Below are 21,854 nucleotides of genomic sequence, written 5' to 3'. Positions count from 1 at the left end.
ATTCTAACAGACGTTATGGCTGTGCTTATCAGTGCTATAATTTATTTTTGCATAATCTTTATACTTCATAATTGCAAAAAACGAAGTTCATTGACATAAACATTTTCAAACTTGCTTTCTTGCTCCAGATGCTACCTTACAGAGAACGTACAGCAGTTGTATGTTTTAATGAGTAAAATATTTGACACTAGGGCTTCTTTTGTCTGAATGCCTTTTCAAATGTCCCTCTGGGTAAGTAGTTTTTATTCATACAAATGCACTTCAGAGTAACTGGCCTGTGAAATTTATATCAGAAGATTTAGGTCATTTCCCTCTACTTAAAGAAACCAAACATTTGCAAATTCTTGGTGGTTCTAACCAACTGGATATGTTAAACAGAATATTAATAACTGATGCTTACCGATCATTCTAGAAGACGCAGAAGTTGCATCTGTCTTGGATTTTGTGACTTTCATGATTTTGGTGGTCAGTCTCTTTTGACCTTAATGCATCTAAGGCTACTGTTGCCTGTAGCCTGCAAGTTTACTTGCATTTTTTTATTCTGTTTATTCCAGCTGGAAGACTAAAGATATCAGTGAAAAAAGTCCATGTGGAAGAGTAACTAACCACATTTGTGTTTTTGAAGTCCAGGATTTGCAGCTGGATGTCTGGTATCATGTGAATTAGCCTGTCCACTGAATCTTGATTTCTGTGTTAGTGTTGACAAATAAAAGTTGCATGGATACAGTTGTACATTCACACATAAAAGGATTGACTTTCCAGAGTAAATAGTTGTCAGCTGTTTCCTATCTAGCCCTTGCTTTGGTGGGAGATGTTTGGAGGACACTGTATTGCTCTGTATTCAAGCAGATAGAGAAGGAAAGGCAACAACTTACACTGAGCCCTGTTGAGTATCCTTACTGGGAGTGAGTGTCAGTTCTCATCCCTGGGTGTCCCTGTGACTTGACAGCATCTTATGTCATTAGGCTGAGCACAATCAGTAGGAAACAGGCCATTTCTGTCACTTTGCTGTGTCCTCTCATACCGCTCGTAGCTGCACAGTTGTCGTCTTTAGTTTTGGAATTTAAATATTGAACTTTGTTGCTTAATGTCAAATTTATAATTCTTACATTAAAAGTAACTTCTTATTTTTAATCAGTTCATAAATACAGTTTGCATGCCATTCTGTTCCTCCGGATCAGAAAGACTGGTACTCAACACAGGTAACTGTGGCTTTTATTTTGCTACTTTGAAATAATAGTAGCTGTGAAAGAGTTTACTAGCATGTTGATGCTGAAGTGCCTTTGTTAGGCATGTGATATTTTTGACTGTGAAAGCTTGGGGTGCTGGAATAGTCTTTGGAAACTATGTTAAGTATTTTTAAGGTAATGTGACAAATCTGCTGATTTCTGAAATGTTGCACAGTTTTACGCATTAAACAGTAGAAATCCCTACCTTTTAAGGCATGAACTGATGTCAGCAATGAACAATAACCATTTCTGTTGACTGCTAACCCAGCAGCAAACAAAGGTACATTTTAAAAATCCTGCAGTATTTAAGATCACAGGATAAAAGCTTGAAAACAGCTAATTATAAAAGAATGGTGGCTATAACAGGTGTGACACTTGCCTCCAATATATTCCTATGCGTTTTTGTCATGATTAAAAAGAATGTAATGCAATCCTTAGTGTTTAAACTTTTCACACTTGTGCCCAACCCTTGGTTTTGTTCAAATAGCCTTGCAAACAAGTGTTAAATGAAGCTTCTTTACTCAGTTCTAAAACCATCCTGTCTTTGGCCAGGGTCAAATTCTTAAATTACTTAGTAAACTTCAAATTGTTTTAAAGATACAGCTATTAAGGTTTAGAGCCATAAAAGTGGTTTGGATGTCCTTGCAGGAATATTTATTTTAAATGTAATTTAGGTGTTGGAAATCAAAAAGTTTTCATTGGGTTATACTTTTTAATTCTGGGTGGTTTGTTTTTTTAAAATCAGGCGATTTCCAGTGTCATAAGTGGAAACTAAATTTTTTACAAGACTTGAAGAAAAGGTACAATGTGCACCTGTGCAGTGTGTTTTTAAAACTTTGTGCTATCAACACCTGATTTTCCTTTTTTTTTTCCCCCCCTTTTTTTAATGTAAGAAAAATATAATTGTATTTACTAGTGCTGAATTCCTGGAAAAGTAGGAATTGCACATCAGAGCAAATGATTGAAAACTGAGTCTGTCAGTACGTACGTGAAGCTGTATAGGGGCTAGGAGAAATGGTGGCTGTAAGCCTCATCAAGGGAAATTTAGGATATGCATTAACAACAACCTCCCTTTCTAGTAGCCAGGCATGTAAGCCATAGAGTAGAAGGTCTACCCTATTGATCTCAAGTTACAGAAATGTCATAATACTTCAAGGCTGATTTCTCTGTGTAGATGTGGAAGTAGATCCTGCCTTGAGGCAAGTGCTGTCCTACATAACCTCCCGAGTTCCTTCTCTGTCTTGTTTTAGGGATTTGTGGGAATATGAAGAATGTAGCATTTGTGTATCCTCTGTTGAGCTTTGCTACTTAATCTTCAGTAGTCCTAACTGGAAACGTTTGTTATTCCTTCACAGTGTTGTTTCTGTTCACACTGATAAATATGGTATGAGAACCAGTAAGTGAAATGCACGGTGTGGCTTTTAGGTGGGTGTGATGTGAGGAGACACGGAACTACTGGTATAGCTTACTACTTTGTCTTTAGATTCTTTTGACCCACAACTGTTCAGAGACATTTAGCAGTCATTGTCTGTTACAGCTCCTGTGTTGAGGGGTTTAACAGGCTGATGAGACATAGTAATTTCTGGTAACTTACGGAAGTGGAAGAAGTTAGATTCTAAGGACATGTGTGGCATTGTAACCAATGTGTAGCTTTGACTAAGCAGAATTAAGCTTAGTTTGTGGATGCTTGATGGTGGAGTTTCTCTTGTCTGGGCTTCTACAGCTCTGTCTAAGCAAACATCTGTTTCAACCAGATAAATTAAAAAGCAGGAGCATGGGTGTGAGAAGAGAGAAATAAAGCATTGAGCACTGGAATGTAAATCTTACAGAAGGCAGTGGCAAAGTAGCTCAGCTTTAAGATGTACCCAGGCTTTCTGGATTTAAACTTGTGTCTAGTTGCAAGACAGCATTTCACTGTGAAACGGTGAAGCTCAGGCTTTAATTCTTAAGCAATGCCAATTCCAGAAGCTTATCTACACATCCAGATGCCAAGTAGTCAGTCCTACTGTTACAAATAATACCCCCGTTGTAGAGAGAACAGTATTTATGCAGAGGAAAAAAGAGGAATGTCAGTGCTTCTAGGAAAAATAGCAAGGAAATGGTGGTGTGCTTCTCTCCGTGGCAGCTAGTTCCCTAGCATGGGACACCTTGGCCAAGGTTTACATTAAACTCATTTCCTGTGTCCGTCTGGTTTCAAATGTAATCTGAAGAACCTAATCTGTTATTGCAAATAAAACAGTGCATGTGAACATCTGCTGATACAGAGGGAACTTCAATGATTTGTGTAGCTGTGTCTGTCTGGAAGAGAGACTGTAACAGCATATCACCAAGCTCGAACAAACAAAACTGGCTTGAGTGAGTTGTTCAGGTCAAAGGAGTTCTGGTCAAAGATCTTTCTTTGAGCCAGCTATTATTGCTGAACGTTGAAATTTTGAAAACTGCCTCAGCCAAGTATTTGCAAAAGAAATTAAAACAAAGCAAGCAGATCAGGGCAGCGTTTCTTGTACTAGGACGTGGGTGATAGATCTGTGTTTCTGACCTGATATATCAGCCCATGATGTTTTCTTAGGAGCAATTTCAATAGTGTATATTTGGGTGAAGGCAGGACAGCTTCACCAAGACCACTTGATATGGTTACTTAAGTTGTTGATTTTTAGATGGAAAGTTGGAAAAAGTTTAAGATATTGAAGAAGAATAAAGTTTCTCAAGCATTTTTCAAGTTCTAAGAGCATTTTGCTATGTGCCAATTTAACTTGTCCTGTGTTGATCACTTTCTATTTGATTGGAGATTGATACCAAACACCACCATCTGTGAAAGAGTACGTAAAGTCCTGAGGTGAAAAGGAAAAAAAATGTTTTTTTGACTACTTGCTCTACCATCATCTTATCCTTTTTTTCTGAAAATATTAATATAAGCAATACCTCTATTTGAAAATGTTTTGTTAAGGTGGTCTCCAACAGCCCCTATATTGGATTAGAGCTTTTATGTTACTTTGTATGTGGACTCTGCCCACAAGGATTTTGTATTTCTGTAAAAGCTTTGGTGGTTAATTTCTGATATAATGATTAAATCTCTTACTGAACATCTTACAGCTGAGAATTGCTGATGCCACGACTATCATTCATCGGTTGCTATGGAAATTAAGTAGGAATGCATTCAATATTAATACTGCATTCCTACTATGTGCACTTTCATGGTGGAAAAGTACTCGCTTTCTTCAGGAATACTAGCTGCAGTGATTTTTGTGACAAGAGTGCTCCTTGCAAATTTGTCTGGGGTACCCCTTCCTTACTGTTCTGCAAAGTCATCAGCCACCATAGTTTGTGCAGTTCACATTGATTTTTGTGCACCCAGTAATTATGTGTCCCAGTCCTTGAGTGTGTTTGTGGTAACATGCGATGATGGATTTGCATGAGATTCTACTTACATAGGACAAGTCGCAGCCCAGGCACTTCACAGTATGTTTCTTCTACTTTAGTTTGAAAGGGAACTTCCTTTCAGAGATCCTGAAAGGTTGTGTATAGAAGTGTGGGATTTGTGTGTCTGCTTTTTAAAGTGGTTTCCATGTAGTCTCTTTTCTGTGGTGGGACAACAGAGCTTGGTGATGATTTATTTTTGTGAAGTCTTAGATTCTGGTGTTTAACTTGCATTTCAGGCTGTAAGGAGCAGGCCATGTCTTAATCTAACTAGCAGGCATATTTTCCTTCTCTTTTAAATTTTGAAATGTCATTCATAAAATGCTATTGCAGTATTAAGTTGAGCTGTTTCAAATTTAAGGTTAAGTTGTGATATAATTACAATTTAACACTTCTGATTAAAATGCAAGGGTACTAGAAATTATCTCAGTCTGTAGCAGAGCTGTTTGCCAAGTTTCTTGAAGGAATGTCTTTAATTACTACCCATTAAAAGTCAGATAAATTATTGTAGCACTGGTTAGACACAGGAGCTGTGTATGTCTACTCTCAGCCTTGTGAGAGGAAAAGAGTTTTTAGAAATAAGGCTGAAGTCTTGGAAGGGGACCTGGTGCCTAAGGGACACTTGGCTAAAAGAAGAGGAGGACCGCAGTGTTCTGGTCATACAGTTGAAAGTTATTTTTATAAGAAAGAAACTTAAAAATGTATTGGTATCTATAAGGAATTAACACACCACCACACCACCCCAGGAAAAAAACCAAACAAACCAGGAAGAATTTTGAAACTGCTTGTGAAATGTACAAAGCCACTGATACTGATAGCGATGAGCTTCTGGCATCTGCAAAAATGGTGCAATGGGACGAACAAGTGTTTTCTGATGAAGGGCTTAAAATGTAAAGTGTAAGTGCAAACAAAGCACCTTTTGTCCTTATATCATAAAGAAGTATTGTGTCACAGTGTAATTTCTTTTATAATTCAGAATTGATTGATGCTCAATGAGGTCTGTGGATTGTACCCTTTTGGTGTGGGTAGATGCACTTGATATGTGTAATAATGTCCCCATTCACTGGAGTGGAAGCGGTATTGAAATCTGCAGCTAAACTTGCTGTCTCTGGCAGCAGTGGCATGACTGATTGCTGAAAGTTGGAGCATGGGACTTGAATAGAGGTTTGGCAACACAGGGGAAAATGGTTGTCTGTTTTGGAGTGTGACATGAGGCAATATTTACCCTGCTCTGCTTCTCCCTTTTCCAAGCAAAAGGCAGGTTGCCAAGTGCAGGGAACTGAATGGTTTGGATCTTCAGTTGGAAACATTTTGCCTACGCTGGGGTAAATGAGATGTGCAGATAGCTCAGGAAAGCCGAAAGTTGTCCTCTTACTTGTATGATACTTAGTGGTCATGCAAACTAGATGCCTTATTCCATACATACATCTTTTTTTTTTTTTTCTGTCCTCTATAAACCTCAGCATTGTTCATGTCTATACTGGCCTGCCTGCCACCCCCCTACCCTCCAGCCCCTTTTTTTAAAGAGAAGTTGACAAACTTTCTGAAGTTAACTAAACCCAAAACTTTCCCATGACAACTGTGCACAACCACAGAATTTCTGCATCTCTGGAAGTTCCAGAGGAGCTGTGGCAGAACTGAAGATCCAGCTACAATATTGTAGATATAAATCTGTTTGATATAAATATGTACTTCCAGACACATAGTCAATGCATCTTTAGTTGTTACTATTTGTGTATTTTTAGGATGAAAATTTTCTAGTTAGTGTGTGTTCTGGAGAAATTCAGATCTTGTGCAACTGTTCAGCAAGCTCAGCTGAGGGAGTACAGTTGCTGTTTTGGCAGCTCCAGCATTCAATTATGAGGCTTCAGCGTCACAGAGCTCGTTTTGAAAAAGCTCTAAAGTGTCAGATCTCTTTTATTTACCTTCTAGTTTCTATGTAATTTATTTCACAAGCTGTTCTCCAGCTGCGAGGGCTAGTTTAAATGAAATGCTTGCAGAATTGTTCCATCCAGATTTACGCTGTTTTAAGAGTGCCACATAGTGAGATTTAATGTTAAACCCCTCTGTCACTTAAGATCTTTTAAATCTTTCAGCAGCTTAATGATATGTAGGTGATAAGTAGAGTATCTTTTGGAGCATCCTGCCTTGCGTGAAAAAAATCTCAACTTTCAAATTTCCGTTAAATCTTTAAAACAGTGAGTTTGTCAGTTTAGTGGATTCTGTTATGTTATTGTGATAGAGTGCTTCAGTATGGTGCTAAAGAGTGAAACTTTTTTGTCCATCTAGTTAAGTATGGTATCCTGAATAGTGAAACAAAAGCTGGGAGATTGCAAATAACTCATGACAGAATATTCTGTAATGGAGTGGGACTTCCCAATAGATAATTAAGCCTGGGTTTGCCACTGCAGTAAGTGACACAAGCATTGATTCTGATATTTTAAAACTGTTTCTTCACCCTCTAGCTAGTCTAGAATATACATGCTGAATTACATACAGTTCTTACAATGTAAGACACACAAACTGGGTTAAGTTTCTTTGACCTATACCTCTTATTACAAAATTTCAGAAAGCTTTTACTGAATAATTTCTATGGATTTCTTCAAGAGTTAAGCACTTTGAATAAGGATGTGAATGCTTCTGAGAGAACATTTACTTCCCTTACCAAAAGGAACTATGATTGAAAAAAGTGGGGAGAAACTGGAAAACTGGAGCTTGCTTTTTTTCCACAGAATGTGAAATGAAACTATCCACAGTACCCTGAGCACTATACTTCGATGTATTTCTTGAAATTGCTTTCTCTATAGGCTAATACTATTCTGGGTTATTAATTTAAAAGCTTTGAAGCTTGCAGTTTCTATTCGCTGTTGTTTTGCTGGTTTTTTTAAGTAGTACTTGATAAGATGAATTTACAGAAAACTGATATTTTAAACAATTTTTTGTGAGAATGAGGAATGTTTCAGTATCCACATGAAAGACTGGTGTTGTAATGAAGACAAAAAATTTTGGTTTACAATTTTTTAAAAAAGGAGGGGAAAAAAGAAAAAAAAAGAATGACGTTTTCTGTTTGCAACGTTGACATATCTGTACTTGGACATCTTACCATGTAGTATAGTGCAGTTTTTAATACTTAGTGCATTTGTCATTATTCAAAAGTAATTTATTCATAGTCATCTCTATATTGACTTAAGGTTTTCATGCTACACTAGTATAAAAAAGTGACTAAAGCTCATGCTGAATAAGCAGGAAAATACTGTTCTACTTTTCAGTTTAATTTCCACCACCCCCACCACCCCCTGAGTAAGGAAAGTCTGTCTTTCCCTCAAAATTTCTAGATGTATTATGCTTTTCTACTGATGCTGGTGCCCCATGTGAATACAAAGCAAACCTCCAAGTATAGGTCTTAAAAGAAGGCTAGCAAAGTACTGTAAATGTCTGTCATCTCGGCTGTACTGACATGAATTCAGACTGGATTTTTAAACCCAGGGAGTTTAAGGAGCCACTGTTAAGCTTTTCTCTCCCTGCTGTCTTTCCTGCAGTACTTGGGACATGTCGAAGTGGATGAATCCAGAGGAATGCATATCTGTGAAGATGCTGTGAAGAGACTGAAATCTGTATGTATATTTGTTTCATGAAAAAGTTGGCTTTGGGGCTGTGAGCATTACTGGAAAAGGTTCGGTCGGCAGCAGTGCCCCAGCTAAAGACTGAACTTTTGACCCATGTTAGGAGAACAGTTGGCCAGTTTGAGAGCACTGCTGCAGTTAGGGGGACGTGCTAATCTGATGATGAGAGGGAGAGAGTTACAACTGTTCTTTCTACTTGCAGAAACTATTTGCAAAACAAATGTGTAAAAAATCCTCTGTGACCTTTCAGACTAAGTTGGTACCCACATGGGACTTCAGCCATTGTTTCTTAACAGTTCTTTCTCCCTCTCTCTCTTTTCCTCTCTCCCCCTCTCTCTCTCCCTCTGTTGCCTGCCACTTTAATAGTGACTTAATTCACCGTTATTATACAAAATATTACTTGATTTAGGCTGCTTTTTTCTAATGCACTGCAACATTTTAGTCATGCATGAAATAATCTGGCTTGCATCTGCTCAAAGTGGCCTGAAGGCTGCCTAATTCTGATATGTCATGAAGTGGGCTGCTCTTAGTTTGGCTTCTGTGAACGTTTGCTGCTGTAAATGGCACTCGTTCAAAGCTCTTTGTATTTCTGTGGCTCATTTGAAGGGGTTTCGTCATCTCTTTCCTGCAGTAGTATTACCATAAAATCCTGCGGAAATAGCAAACTCCAGAAAGGCAGTGATCAGTCTATCAAGGAACTGAGGCTAAAACAACGTTGAAGAGAACAGAAGGAGAAAAAGCATTCATATTTGAAGTTTGAATGGAGATAGAGATCTGCAGTCCTTTTCATCACTTCTCTTGTGACTTAGCCTATATACATTCTTCAGTGATGCCTTTAGTGGAAGAAACTCTTCTATCCTTGCAGCTCAACAAAGTTGCTGAAAGTACATCAAACACTTGTAATGCACCTTTGCTAACTTAAGATACCTGGTCTTGGACATCACTTTTTTTTCCTCACCAGATGGGAGAGCTGAAATGGCTTCCAATTAAACCTGTTCTTCCCTTCTTCGTAGCACACAACAGAGGATTATAGGTTATCTTTTCTGCCTTCTGTTGTGCTGTAAAGTTTCTGAATTGGTTTAGTGCTCTGATTAAAATCAAGTCTTTTCGTTCTTTTCTCTGTCAGCTAATGTATAGCAACCTGTTAAAGCCGCATCCCATCTGTTCCCATTCAGTCCAACGGTGATTGGTGATTGATTTTTATTAAAAAGGGCCACACAAAATATAAATGAGTTTCTTTATTCTATAGATTTACTTTACATAGCTGAAAGTGCAAGTACTGACCACATAATGAATTGTATCAATTTTTTTCCCCTTCTGTTTTTTGTTCTATCAGAGTATTTTCTGTTAGCACACCAAATAACACTGCAGTAGTATCTGCTTTCTCTCATTCTCTTCCCTGGGGAGCTATGCTGTGAAGTAGTTGTTCTCTAGGTTTTTTCTAATAAACCTTAAGCTTACAAGCCAGTTAAGTGTAGCTAAGCTTATAGGTAACGCGACACAGTAAAGGCATAGTGCCCAGTTTCTTCTGGAATCAGGATGATTCCAGGATTGTGATTCTTGATCACCTGAATTACTGACTCGGATGTCAGGCTTGGATATCTTCACTTTTACAGTGCATTCTCTGAAAGTAAATAAATTCATTTTCCTATTCTGTGCTATGTCATTATTCCAAATTGTGGATGGCATCTGTTTACCCATTCTCATAAAGTCAGTGTTTTTCTTCAGATAATTTTGATTTCTTCTGCTGTTTGAAGTTTCTGATGTCTTTATATAAATTGCACACAAGCACACAACACCTCTTACGATTGCTATTTGCATTGTCTCCTTTGTCAGGATTTGGAAGTTGAGAAGTAGAGGTGAAATTCTCATTGGGCCCCAAGAGGAAGATTCAAATTACCAAAACTGCTTTGTGTGCTTTAGTTGATAGACTCCATCAGATCCAAGGTTCATTTGGAGCCGCTCACTGCAATTCAGCCCCTGCCCCTCCTACCCGCAGCATGTAGGTTTTAAACTGGGGGCATTTCTTAAGGACTCTACTATTACTGAAAGCTCTTTTCTGTACAATATCCTCTCTTAATTATCAAAAGCCAAGCCCCTGGATGATGTTTCAGCATGCAAGGAATGTGATAAGAAAACGGTTGGGTTTTTCAGTAGTCTCTTGCTTTCACAGTACTTGGTTATTTTGATGGGCTTTCTTTTGGTCTTGAAAGAATTACAAGTTTGAGTTGCAGTGCTCAAACAGAGACTAGCTTAAGCAAAATTGGACTTTGCTTTTCATACGGTTAAACTACATCAAAATGTTTGTGGCCTATTTTAATCTTTATTGTTTTCTCTGCAGGTAACGTGTAGGTTTTATAAATCCAGTCAATAAAAATTAGGCACAATTTAAATACTTGTAGCTTGTAACCTCTAAAAATTAAGTTCTGTCTGTCTTTGCTTATTTTAATGGATATATTTTTTTCTCTTAATTCTTGCTCTCCAACAGTTTGCAATTCATTTGGGGAACTGAAGTCTGTTCATTTTAGAATTGACTAATGGATTTTAAAACATTTTATAGCATTTGTCAAGAAGAATATGAAACAGTCTTAATCTTGGTTTTAGGAATAGCTTCATTTCTGCTTTGCTTTTTGAAAGAAAAGATGCAAACAAATATCTGTGTGTCTCTATTGTGGGAAATAAACTTTCAAGTTGGTTTTTTTTTTTATTATTACCTGCTTGTTTAATGTGGCATAATTGGGTTTGAGCATTGCATTTTGCAGAACTTGAAGCCAGATGATGGCAAGCATTTTATTCAGGCATTGTTTAATTGGCAACTGAGTAAAAGAAGCCATGTCTAGCTAGAGAATCCCTCATCCATACCGTATTCTGTTGTTACAGTTTTATAGCTCTGAAACAGTACTATAATTTGCATTTTATAATATTTAGAATGGATGAAGACAAACTTGAGTTATGTCCCTGTTTTCTGTCTGACAAAATGGCACTGCAGTCTCACGACTAGGTCAGAAACACATATATTCAGCTGTCAGTGTATTATTAACGGGGATTTTATATTACCAATGGAGCTTGCATTTTTCCCTTTGTAGGGTAGGTATTACCAATGTAGCTTGCATTTTTCCCATAGTAGGGGTGTATTACTAACTGTGTATACATTTCATATCTGGTAGGATCCTTGTAGTTGGACACTAAGCTCTAAATGGCTTCTTCAGAAACATTTAACTGAATTTAGAATATTTAGCGCAAACTGGAAAATATCTTTGTAAGGGCCCCGTAAGTGTATTTGACTCAGGTATGGGAACATCATATAAAGGCAAAAGTATACTCTCTCATGTCATGTTTTGATTTTGAATCGGCTTTAGCTTGTAGTATTGGTTTCTAACTTGCCACTTTTTGTTTTAAATGATGCATTTGTTTTAATATATGTTCTTGTTTTAGCAGGTAAAGAGACATAATTTAATATTTCAAAACATGCATTAGTTATCTCTAAACTACATTAACTTAGTGTTTTTTAAAACCCATTTTGCATGACGCCTTTTCCATTAACCGTGTCTAGTTTATTTAAAAAAATAATCTTGTTTAACAAGCATTTTGCTGACGGCAAAATTAACCATCACCTAAAAATGAGGTAGCTTCTGGTGAATCTCTTTAGCTTTTGCTATCTTTAAAAAGCTGGTTTTTAGTTTAATGCAGTAGTCAGTGCTCAACTTGGCAGCAGCATCCAGCCCCTTCTCATTATGTATACATCACTGTGATTAATCCATTAGTTCCCCTCCTAGTGTTCAGCATATCCTGTTGAAATACATAACCATTCCTGCCTCTAAAAATTGTTAAGCTTTTCAGCTGGCTGAACTCTAGAGATGTTCTTTATACAGTGTCTGAGTTGACATAAATAATGTTACTCAGTATAAAGCTGTGTGGAAGGACGTCAGGCAGAGAGGCACATGGCAACAGAAGGCAGGAAATGCAAAATCGAGATCGACACTCCCTTCTTAACTTTGTGTTTCCTGGCTTTTGTTGGCTTGCGTCAGAACCATGGCTTTGTTTTTAAATATAACCTTGTTTATCAATCAATTCTTGAGGCACTGCCTCAGGATATTTGTAATAGTATTTTTAATATAGTACTGTTATCAGCGATCAACAGGTTGGAATTGCATGGTGGTAATTTGGGGTCAGGGGCTGTCACAAAGATGCTCTCTGTCTCATCTGCAATTCTCCACCTCCTCCCTGTTACTATTATACCATAGCTTTCTTAGAAGCAAAACAATTTGGAAAGATCGCAAGAACAGCAATGTGCTCCGTGTCAGCTTCCCTCAAAGACGGGGCAGCGTGTGGCTGTGCTCATGGAGCACCAGCCCTGGTGAAGTGTTCTGTCAGGAGATCGGTTCCGATCTTGCAGTTTTCTTTTCACAGCCTGGTAACAAAATAAAGCCACTAAACCAAAATGCATGCAAATTTGCTTAAAACTGTGTGCTGTCTTTTTCTTAATGTGAATTGGGCAATCGGTGTAATCGCTTTCAGGCTGAAGAAATTTAGGGAGTTGTAATTCAGGTCTTGGTATCTTTGCACTTGCCTAACTGCCTGTCCCTGTCTAGAGCTGACTTTAAAGGGGTCTTGTTCGGCCTATCAATTCAGAGTTGCAGAATTAATATCTATTATTTGTGTAAATATTGTATAAAGCCTTGGAAAGCTTTAGAGAGGGTGAAAGAGGAAGGAATCTTATTTGTGTTTTAGTTGTACGACAAGATAAAATGAAATTCCTCACTGCTCAGAGAAGACTGCAGAAGATGTGGAGTGTAAGAGTAGCATGTAAATCAAAGCAACGAATAAACAGAATAAAATGAAGCAGTGTGTTATACTAGCCATACATGCTTCTCCAGCTTACAAAGCGTTTGCTTTGGGAGTGAGTGGTCAATGCAGAGCAAACTTGACTGTAATTCTGGAGTTAGAACTTTGCATTCACAAGAGCCTGCACAGCGTTTTAATTGTTTAACCACCATGCCTGCTGCCAAGTTTGGTTTATAACCTAACTAAAAGAGACACTAAACAAGGGAGAATGAAAACAGAGTAACCACTTTGCATGAATTGGGGCTGAGGTTCTCTTCTTTCCACCAATTTCAGGGCAGTAGCTTATTAGAATTGCGTGCGTGCCCTTCGATCTGCATTTTCATGGGATTATTTTCACATTTGCCTGTCGCACCTTCTCATGGATAACTCTAAAAACCCCTTCCTTTCCCTCCAAACCCTATTCTTGTGTGTGTGCTTGTTGGTTTGAAACCCTGGGACATTTTAGCTACCTACAGTAATAGCGCTCGACTTGTCCCCCCTGTTCCTCCAGGAAAGGAAGTTCTTCAAAGGCTTCTTTGGAAAAGTAAGTTTAATGCCTCGTTTGTGCTTGCACTATAAGGAGTTACATCCCCGGTATAGCACTGCCATAAAATCAGGGTGTTGAGAGTCCCTAATGCATTTCAGAATTTTTACTTCTAAAACTTACTTGGAAGTATGTTGATCAAACAAAGAATATGGTTAAAAAAAGCAAACTGAAACAGAAAATCCGTATGGACTGTATTGGAAATCCAGTGTTCTGAAGTGATTGGTCTTCCCGCCAAAAATGTGATTTTTCCTTTTAAACCCTTAAACTTGTGCCAGTCTACATCACCTGGGCAAATACCTACAGAACAGTTGGGGTCTGTGCCTTGTAAGTGCTTTGCGATCAGCTGCCTGGCATTGTGAATTGAGCCCCAGATGTTAGCCTTGGAAGAAAGCAGCGTGCCTATACATAAAGCAGCGTGCCTATACATACTATCTCTTAAACCTTTCTTTTTTGACACAGTTCTAATCCAAGGTATACGAAGATGAGACCAGGTGTTTACCTACTATGTTTTTCTAATTGCAACTCAACTGTGTAACTGAAAAATTTGCTATCACTGCTCTTGTTTTCATGAGGACAGTGTCTTAGATGTGAAGGGAAGCAACTCTTTGCCTGTCTTAATAATGTGCTGTACTGACAGCTGGGTGGTCCTGCTGTCTACATCTCTGCAAAGCAGAGCGTGTAGACCTCTAAAAGAAAGAGCTCTCTCTCTTTTTTACCTCTCATCAGTTCCCTACCTCTGCATTTAAAATTCCTGTAAAACATCAGCTTCTGATGTATCTTGTTATAAAATGTATCTTGGCTTAAATAGAAACTAACGGGTTTGTAACTTCCATACGTACAAAAGTCTTTTGGAGCAGATTAGTCTCTGGTCACGAATTTGTTTTGGCTTTGCTTGGGGAGTAAATAAGGTTTTTTTCAGCTGCTCCTTTTTCAATGTTCATTCAGATAGTGATGCATGTCGCACAGGGATGGCTGTTTCTCCCTAAGATCTGGGAAAGCGTGCATCTAGTGTAGTGACAGTGAAGTAAGAGGCTCTTATTTTTAATATTTTTTTAGGGCCAAAATACCATAGGTGGGAGATCTGGCAGATTAATCAGATCGCTCCTATGCACAAATAAAAGTTAAGAGCTGGAATCTAAAAAGACTGAAGTCAAAACATGCCATTTGCTTTAGAACTGAAAATGCTAAGTACTATTACAATTTGTTTAAAACAAACAAACAGACCTCCCCACCTCAGCCTGAGCAGATATGTTAGTTTTCTTTCTGCTTGTTGGTATTAGCTTATGTTAGGCTACATAAGAAAGCAAAGATGTAAAAGGACAGATATTTGCATACCACTTACTAAAAAAGCCAACGACAGATTTTTGTCTATTAAATATCCCAGCTTCCCCATTACATCTTGGTTGTTTTTTTTAATGAAGTTTGGTACTTTGCTGCAGCCTTGTAGATTTGCTTTGTCTTTTATTATAAAATTTTGCCAAAGAGGGATGTACTACTACTACAGCCTGTGAAATTTCATTAATTAGCACTGAAACCACTTAAATCCAATTTAGATTTCCCCACAGCACCGGTATGGCAGTGCCTTTATTACAGCTTTGGCCTACAATGGTAGCCCAAATCTAGGGGAAAACTGGGGAGGCGGGGGGAAAGGCAGCTGTTCTCTTCACATATAATTGAGAAATGCTAATAACTCTTAATATCGTTTGGCTGTCTCATCTGTAATTTCTCTGCAGATGCCTTGCGTTAGGATTAATATAATATTTCAAACTGCAGAGCTGCCTAAACCACGCTAGCGTCTTTCAGTAAGTCAGTCTAAACAGGTTTGCTGCTTTCCCAGTTGATATTTTTCTCGCCCTAAAAGGTAAATCTGATGGATTTGTGTCCTGAAATGTTCAAATGTTTAGCATTGAAAAGATGTTCTATTCAACTTTAAATGAAAACGAGATGTCTGTTGATAGCTCCAGGTTAGACTTCTGCAGTTTTATTTTGTGTACATATGCAATGTAACCAAATCAACTGCCTTTTTAGGCAGCCCTACATGTCTTAAAACTAAAGCTTTTCTGTTGTAATGAATAGTGGTACGGTTTCAGTGATCTTTCTCATGTTTTGCTTCCACTGAGCGCGTGTATTTCTCATCATGAAATGCTTTATACAGTCTGAAATGAAAAATTTTCTTTATATATAAGCTCAGACTCCAGATACATCTTACAGCTGTTTGTAAGTCCCAGGACAGAGCAAAATAGGCAGAAAGACTAGAAACAATTCAGAAGTATTTAAAAATGCATATTGAGCAACTTTATTTCTACTCTGGCATCCTTAAAACTTTGTTTTCTACCTTACAATATAGCTGCTACTTATATCCATGTTCCTATCACTTCTAATAGTTAAATTGCCATGACCTGCACTGTTAATTAGGAAATGTACATTTCAGACTTAGTCCATTTAATTTTCTTTTCATCTTAATCTTTTTTGTGTGTGTGTGGATACCCATCTGTAGGGCATCGCCACTTGTTGGAGAGGTTTCCCTTGTCCCCAGCCCACAGTGGTCCTGCATTGGTTTTGGGCCTCATTGTTAGGATGGGTGCCTCGCCCTTCCTCCTGGAGACCTCTGAGGACTCTGAAATTAGCCCAGATAACAAATCTCGTATTGGAGCAGATTACTGACCTCCTAAGAAGTGCTGAGCAGCAAAGTTTCTATCGGGGCTGACTCAGCCCTGACAAATCAGGCTCCTGGGAGTCAGTGCCACACGTGGCTCTCCTCCAGCAGTGCTGTCATCCAAAAGCTCTTGAATATGAAGACAAGCTACTGATAGGGATGTCTAGATGAGTCCCTTGGCAGCAACATTTTAGACCACACTATTCCAATGAATATTGGCCATTTGCTTTAAATACTTTTGTTTGGAGTCACCTCTGTCTTCCAGTGTTTATTAGACAAGCTGCAATCCTACATTGGCGTTCAGTTCCCATGCAGTATCTTGCATCTGGTCTGATCTTTGTCCGGTGTGTGCCAGGAGTGCAAATGCTCATATCCGGTTTGTAATCACAATTTACTTGGCAATATCGCACTCATAACGGACTAGTACTTTGATTTGTATATCCAATATAAATTGATTTGGAGAAGTATATTCTTTTATATATCACTTGTATGCACAGATTAGCTGGAGGTTCAGTAGGTGGGAAGGTATGTTGCCTAACAGTAGTAGCTGTGGGTTTGGGCTATGGACTTACAGTCTCACCCCTTCTGAGTGCTGCATCCACCATAAATCTAGAAAAAGGAATTGTGAGATAAAGTGTGTTTTGTTTTTCTGTTAGTGTAGCAGGTCCATGTTTGGTTATCTTGCATGAGGAACCTTATGTTTCCAGTGGGAGAGGAGCCTTTAGCTTCTTCATTCAATCCTGAGAAACGTGAAGTTCCTATGTCTTAGCTAAATCCTCATTTGGTAAAATAGCAGGTGAAGAGTGGCTCTGCTGAAGATCAGTACTGCTTTATGAAGTACCCAGCTCAGCTAAACTTAACTTAAATACAAACTTCAGGAACAGTTTACTATTTGTGCAGAAACAAGGTTTTTATTGTTAGCTGGGGAAAGACATGTATCTCTGTTTCTAATGATGGTAATCTAAACCAATTACCTGCAGGCAATGTTGTCTCTTGATTGTTTGTATTTGCTTGAAATAAGGATTTTAAGACTATTAATGGCTTATAAGAAACTGGTACTGCTTTTAAAAACAGTTCAAGGAGACAGACCTCTATAAACCATTTGGGTTTGGGATTAATAGGGACTTCTAGGCTATGGAAGCTAGCTAAGCATTGAAAATACTGAGTATATTTTGTGAGTATCAGTATTTATTACTTTTTAATATTAGAAAAAAGTGACTTTTAAATGCTGCAGTATTTTTTTAACACATAGGATGGTAAATTTAAGTACATTTTCCTTTGTGAATTATGTTCTTTCCATTAGGCATTCCAGATCCTGACAATTTTACTTTAAACCTTCTCTGGGGTATCCAGCAGGCTGCATGGATATTTAGAATCTTGCTTCTGCAAGCACTTCTCTGTAGCTTGCTTTCATGCTGTGCTTATTTTCTCTCTTTTCTCTTTTAATCACTGTTCTGTACAAGTCAGTGCCATTATTTGTTCTCACCAAGCTTTTTGAAAATGCTTGGGGTGTCATTGCCGCTTCTGAAATTGGGACAGATAGTTCCTCCCCAAAAACAAACAGAAGTTCTGCCAGACCCGTTTTCTTCACACTTGCTGCTTTGTCTGAGAATGAAACCAATGTGATATAACAGGAGACTTTTCACTCCAAGATATTTCAACCTTAAAGTGTTAAAATTGATATTGCAGACTTGGAACATGTAACTCGTGCCAAAATGCATCCTTGCTACATTACGTGCTGTATGAATATAGACTATATACAATTGCAATGAACTATTAAAAAAAAACAAAAACCACAAACAAACTAAAAATTTGCAATTCTTGCATGAAGCCACTAGCTGATACCCCCTCATCTTTTTCTGTTGTTCTTGCTCTTCTCGCTCCCTGCAGTGGTCTGTGATGGGTGCCATTAGCTGCCACAAACTATGTAAACCCAGTGCTTCAAAAGAGGGGGAGAATATTTTGTTAGCTGGCTTAAAGTTTGGGGTTTGTGAATTTAAAGCAACACCTATTTTTTTTTTTTTTAAAGGATTATTTTAGTAGTAGTAGTTCCCTGTAAAAACCAGTAAAATTATGTTGGCATCTTGTACATATTTTCTGTTCATTGAATTAGTTGCAGAAGAATATCACGTCTAGTGTTTATACTGTTTTCTGTAACTTTCCCTTAAAAAGTAAACAGTCTAGAAAGAATCTGTAGTTTAAATGGCTTCTGAAGCCTTGATGTGTTTCCTACTTCTACTTACCCTCAGCTTGCAGCAGCTGAAAGTTCCCGCAGTCAGATCTTGGATAAAAGCCAGACTGCTCCTCCGCTGCGTCAGCCTGCCACACACCATTGCTTTTTCAAGATACACACCAAATGGTTAAGAAACCATATTTTTCTACCTCTCTTCCAAGATGTGACATTTAGCTTTTAATAAACGAGTGAAACATGTTTGGATGATTGATCTTAGCATTAAGCTTATAACATAGTAACTGATGGCTTTTGGGTGCTTTTAACACTGGCTTAAGGTGATGCCATGATTCTGCCATGCGACTATGGGGGCAGAAGGGGTAGGGCTGGTGGAAATATCAGGTAAGAATTTTCCTATGTTTAAACTTGCGCTAAAGAAGCTACCTGTGGTGTAACTCCTTATGAATTAGTGTCTTCTGATTCTTTACTGGAATTCTTCACCCACTTGGTCAGTCTTGAATTCTTTACTGTCAGTGGATGTACACCTTTTTTTTTGCTTCACCTGTCCTGTGCCCTCTCCCCATCCCCACAACGTGCTGTTTCTGGAATACTGGCTTTGGCTTGATTCTCTGAATGTTTTGCAACTTGGATTGAGTATCTGGCTTTGGGCACCCTACTGACCGTGGACTTCATCTACACTTAATGTTATGGTTCTTGGAAAGGGGAAGCGGGTGGCAGTCTCATGCTGTTGGCATAAAACTTTTTTTTTCTTTCCTTTTTATCTTCTTTTTTGAAAGTCTGGGAAGAAAGCCGTTAAAGCAGTCCTGTGGGTTTCGGCGGATGGACTCAGAGTTGTAGATGAGAAAACAAAGGTTAGATTTCACAGACAAACATTTTAAATCTCTCTGTAATAATGTATGTGCTATAACTTTAAATGGACACCAATCTTTATGTTAATGCAAATGTTGGTATTTGCAAGAAAGACTGAAGTGTATAATTAGTTTAACCATTTCTTGCTTTGTAAACATATGTATGTCTGCTAATTCCCTGCCCCGCCTCCCCCCATTAATTCCACACTACTCTCAAGACATACTTCATAAAACGTGGCAGGTAGCACAAGCCTGGCATATTTTTTGTTGCATTTACCTGAAGAACCATATTTTTTTTTCCTGTTAAGTTCTGTTGATATTGAACTTGGAGAGTCCCTTGACGTTCTGCACCACTGCAGAAGGCTGCAATAGTAATACATGAGCAAGCTCATGTTAATCAATGTAATTTTCAGGGCATCCAAATCCTAGAATGGATCTGAAAGAACAAGAGCTAGCTTCCAAAAATGGAATGAAGGGAATAAATGAAATAGGGCGGTTGTGTGCCGTCAGACTCAAGCTAAATAGTAACTGAGTATCAAATTCAATAATTTCTAATTCTGATATCTAAGCTGTTGGTCCAAAGTGGAATACTAATGTATTCGTGGCATCCTTCTAGAATTTTTTTACTTTTTTTTTTTTTTTTAATTATTATTATTGTGAAATAGTACTATATGTACCAGCAAGGTGCCTGTGTGCAAGTAATATTCTTGGTTTTATCTAGATGTAGGCAATGAGAAACAAGACCTTTAGGCTTGCCTCTGTAAGCATACTAGTACTTTAAAAGATAGCACAGCTGTCAGAACAATTTTAACTCTCACTAGGCTGAAATTAATTAATTTTACATTCATGTCATTTAACCCTTACTTTATCAACCTAAAAAGATTATTTCTGCAAGCCAACACTGAGAAGCATTTAGAGATAATTAACATCCCTCCTACAGTATGAATGCCTGTCAAATACCTGCTCTGTGGCTAGACTTCTCCAGGGCTGCTATTATGGTATGGTTCATCAGCACTAAAGTTACCGTCTCGTAAGAATTCAGTTTCTGATACAAACATACTGATGTAGGTGAATTCAGACTACCGATTGCCTCATTTAAAAATATTTTTAGATTATTTTTAGAAACATTACTGCATATATCTAATCTTTTAAATTTGAATATTAATAACTTGTGCGGAGCCTGGAGGTAATGGAAAGTGCAGAACTGGAAAAGAGCATATACTGTTGCCTCCTGGTGGTTGAATTCGTTAGCACAGGTGCCAAGTACTAACCACAAACCAAAAGAAACAATTTTGAAAAAAATACTGAAAAGATAATTTTTACTGAACATGGTATAGTTCTTAGACTATGCCATCTCCTTTTTAGATACGCTTCTCCCATCAATGCCTGGGAACCAGTCAGAGGTGTTTGATACTACCAGTGCTGCTGGTGCTTTTCTGCCTCCCTGCTTAGCTAGTCAGCAGTTCAGCTTTGCTTTTGGTGTAGCAGCTGCTAGACCTTTCGCACTTGCAGACCTCTTCCATAAGTTTCAGCGTTGTGCTTTAACCACAGTAAAGATTTTTTGATTGCAAGGCTACCGGAGCTGCTGTAAAAATAAAATGAAACAAAAATGTGAGCTCCATGGTCTAGAGGACAGATCTTGGGAATTGTTTGTGTCCCTAAATTCTTAAGTAGTGCCTTGGCACACTCCTACCAAGGGTGGCTGGTGGAAAATGTCTTCTGTCCTTTTTGTTTCTTACTGGGAATAGGTTCTGAATGGTGAATTCATTGACAGATAATTAGAGCCACATCAGGCTATCCTCTTTTTAGCAGAACTTACCTTCTTGCAGTGAACACTGAAAGTTACTCGTTCGAGTGTTTCTCCATATTTCATCATATTTCTTTCATTGTGGGGATCTCTTCCCTTTAGGATCTTATAGTTGATCAGACAATAGAGAAGGTTTCTTTCTGCGCACCAGACAGGAACTTTGACCGGGCATTCTCATACATCTGTCGAGATGGCACAACGAGACGCTGGATATGCCACTGCTTTATGGCTGTGAAGGACACGGTAAGTTTAACATGGCATGTGCCCAACTCTTCTAGCTTCTAGCTGGAAGTTACGGTCAGAGAAATTAACTACCTAAAATACTTCAATATGTTTTGACTTCAGCTAAAATATTACTTAGTCCTTGAAAATTATTTTAGTTCTAATTCTTTATATCTGAATTATTTGCCATCCCTCTGTGGTGTCGTCTTGTGGAGAGAACGGTGCCCAGCATGTGTATAAAAGGAACGCAGTCAGCCTCAGATATCTCTAGCAGAAGGGAACTACTCTTCTAAAAATAGACAGAAGATATTCTCATCTGAAAATGTACACAGCCAAAAACTGAAACAGCAGTGACAGTTTTTCCAGGATAAAAACATAGTGAGTAAATACAGAGTGTTTATGACTCTAGCCTCTTGTATGCTAATGTTATCTTGAATAGAAAACCATCTGAGTGTTAAGGGATAGAGCTAAACTGAATTAAACTAGCATC

At 38.2% G+C, this 21,854-nt stretch overlaps 1 protein-coding gene across 12 annotated transcripts in view; it reads left to right on the top strand.

The window, feature by feature from the left end:
- NUMB (NUMB endocytic adaptor protein) overlaps positions 1–21,854 on the top strand; it is a 96,165-nt gene that overhangs the window by 64,904 nt on the left and 9,407 nt on the right. For 6 of the 12 annotated variants that reach the window (XM_055807342.1, XM_027795850.2, XM_027795855.2 and 3 more), the window contains exons 3-6: positions 8,186–8,260; positions 13,605–13,637; positions 19,264–19,338; positions 21,245–21,385. In XM_055807342.1, coding sequence (XP_055663317.1) covers positions 8,186–8,260; positions 13,605–13,637; positions 19,264–19,338; positions 21,245–21,385 — 324 coding nt within the window. Of the gene's footprint in view, positions 1–1,064; positions 1,203–8,185; positions 8,261–13,604; positions 13,638–19,263; positions 19,339–21,244; positions 21,386–21,854 lie in introns of those variants that run through there. The other 6 variants (XM_055807582.1, XM_013304298.3, XM_027795853.2 and 3 more) reach the window with 2 other exon arrangements.

This window comes from Falco peregrinus, chromosome 1 (assembly GCF_023634155.1).
Source record: "Falco peregrinus isolate bFalPer1 chromosome 1, bFalPer1.pri, whole genome shotgun sequence".
Classification (NCBI taxonomy): domain Eukaryota; kingdom Metazoa; phylum Chordata; class Aves; order Falconiformes; family Falconidae; genus Falco; species Falco peregrinus.
Note: the sequence above shows the minus strand (reverse complement) of the source record. Positions and strands in the feature narration are given on the sequence as shown.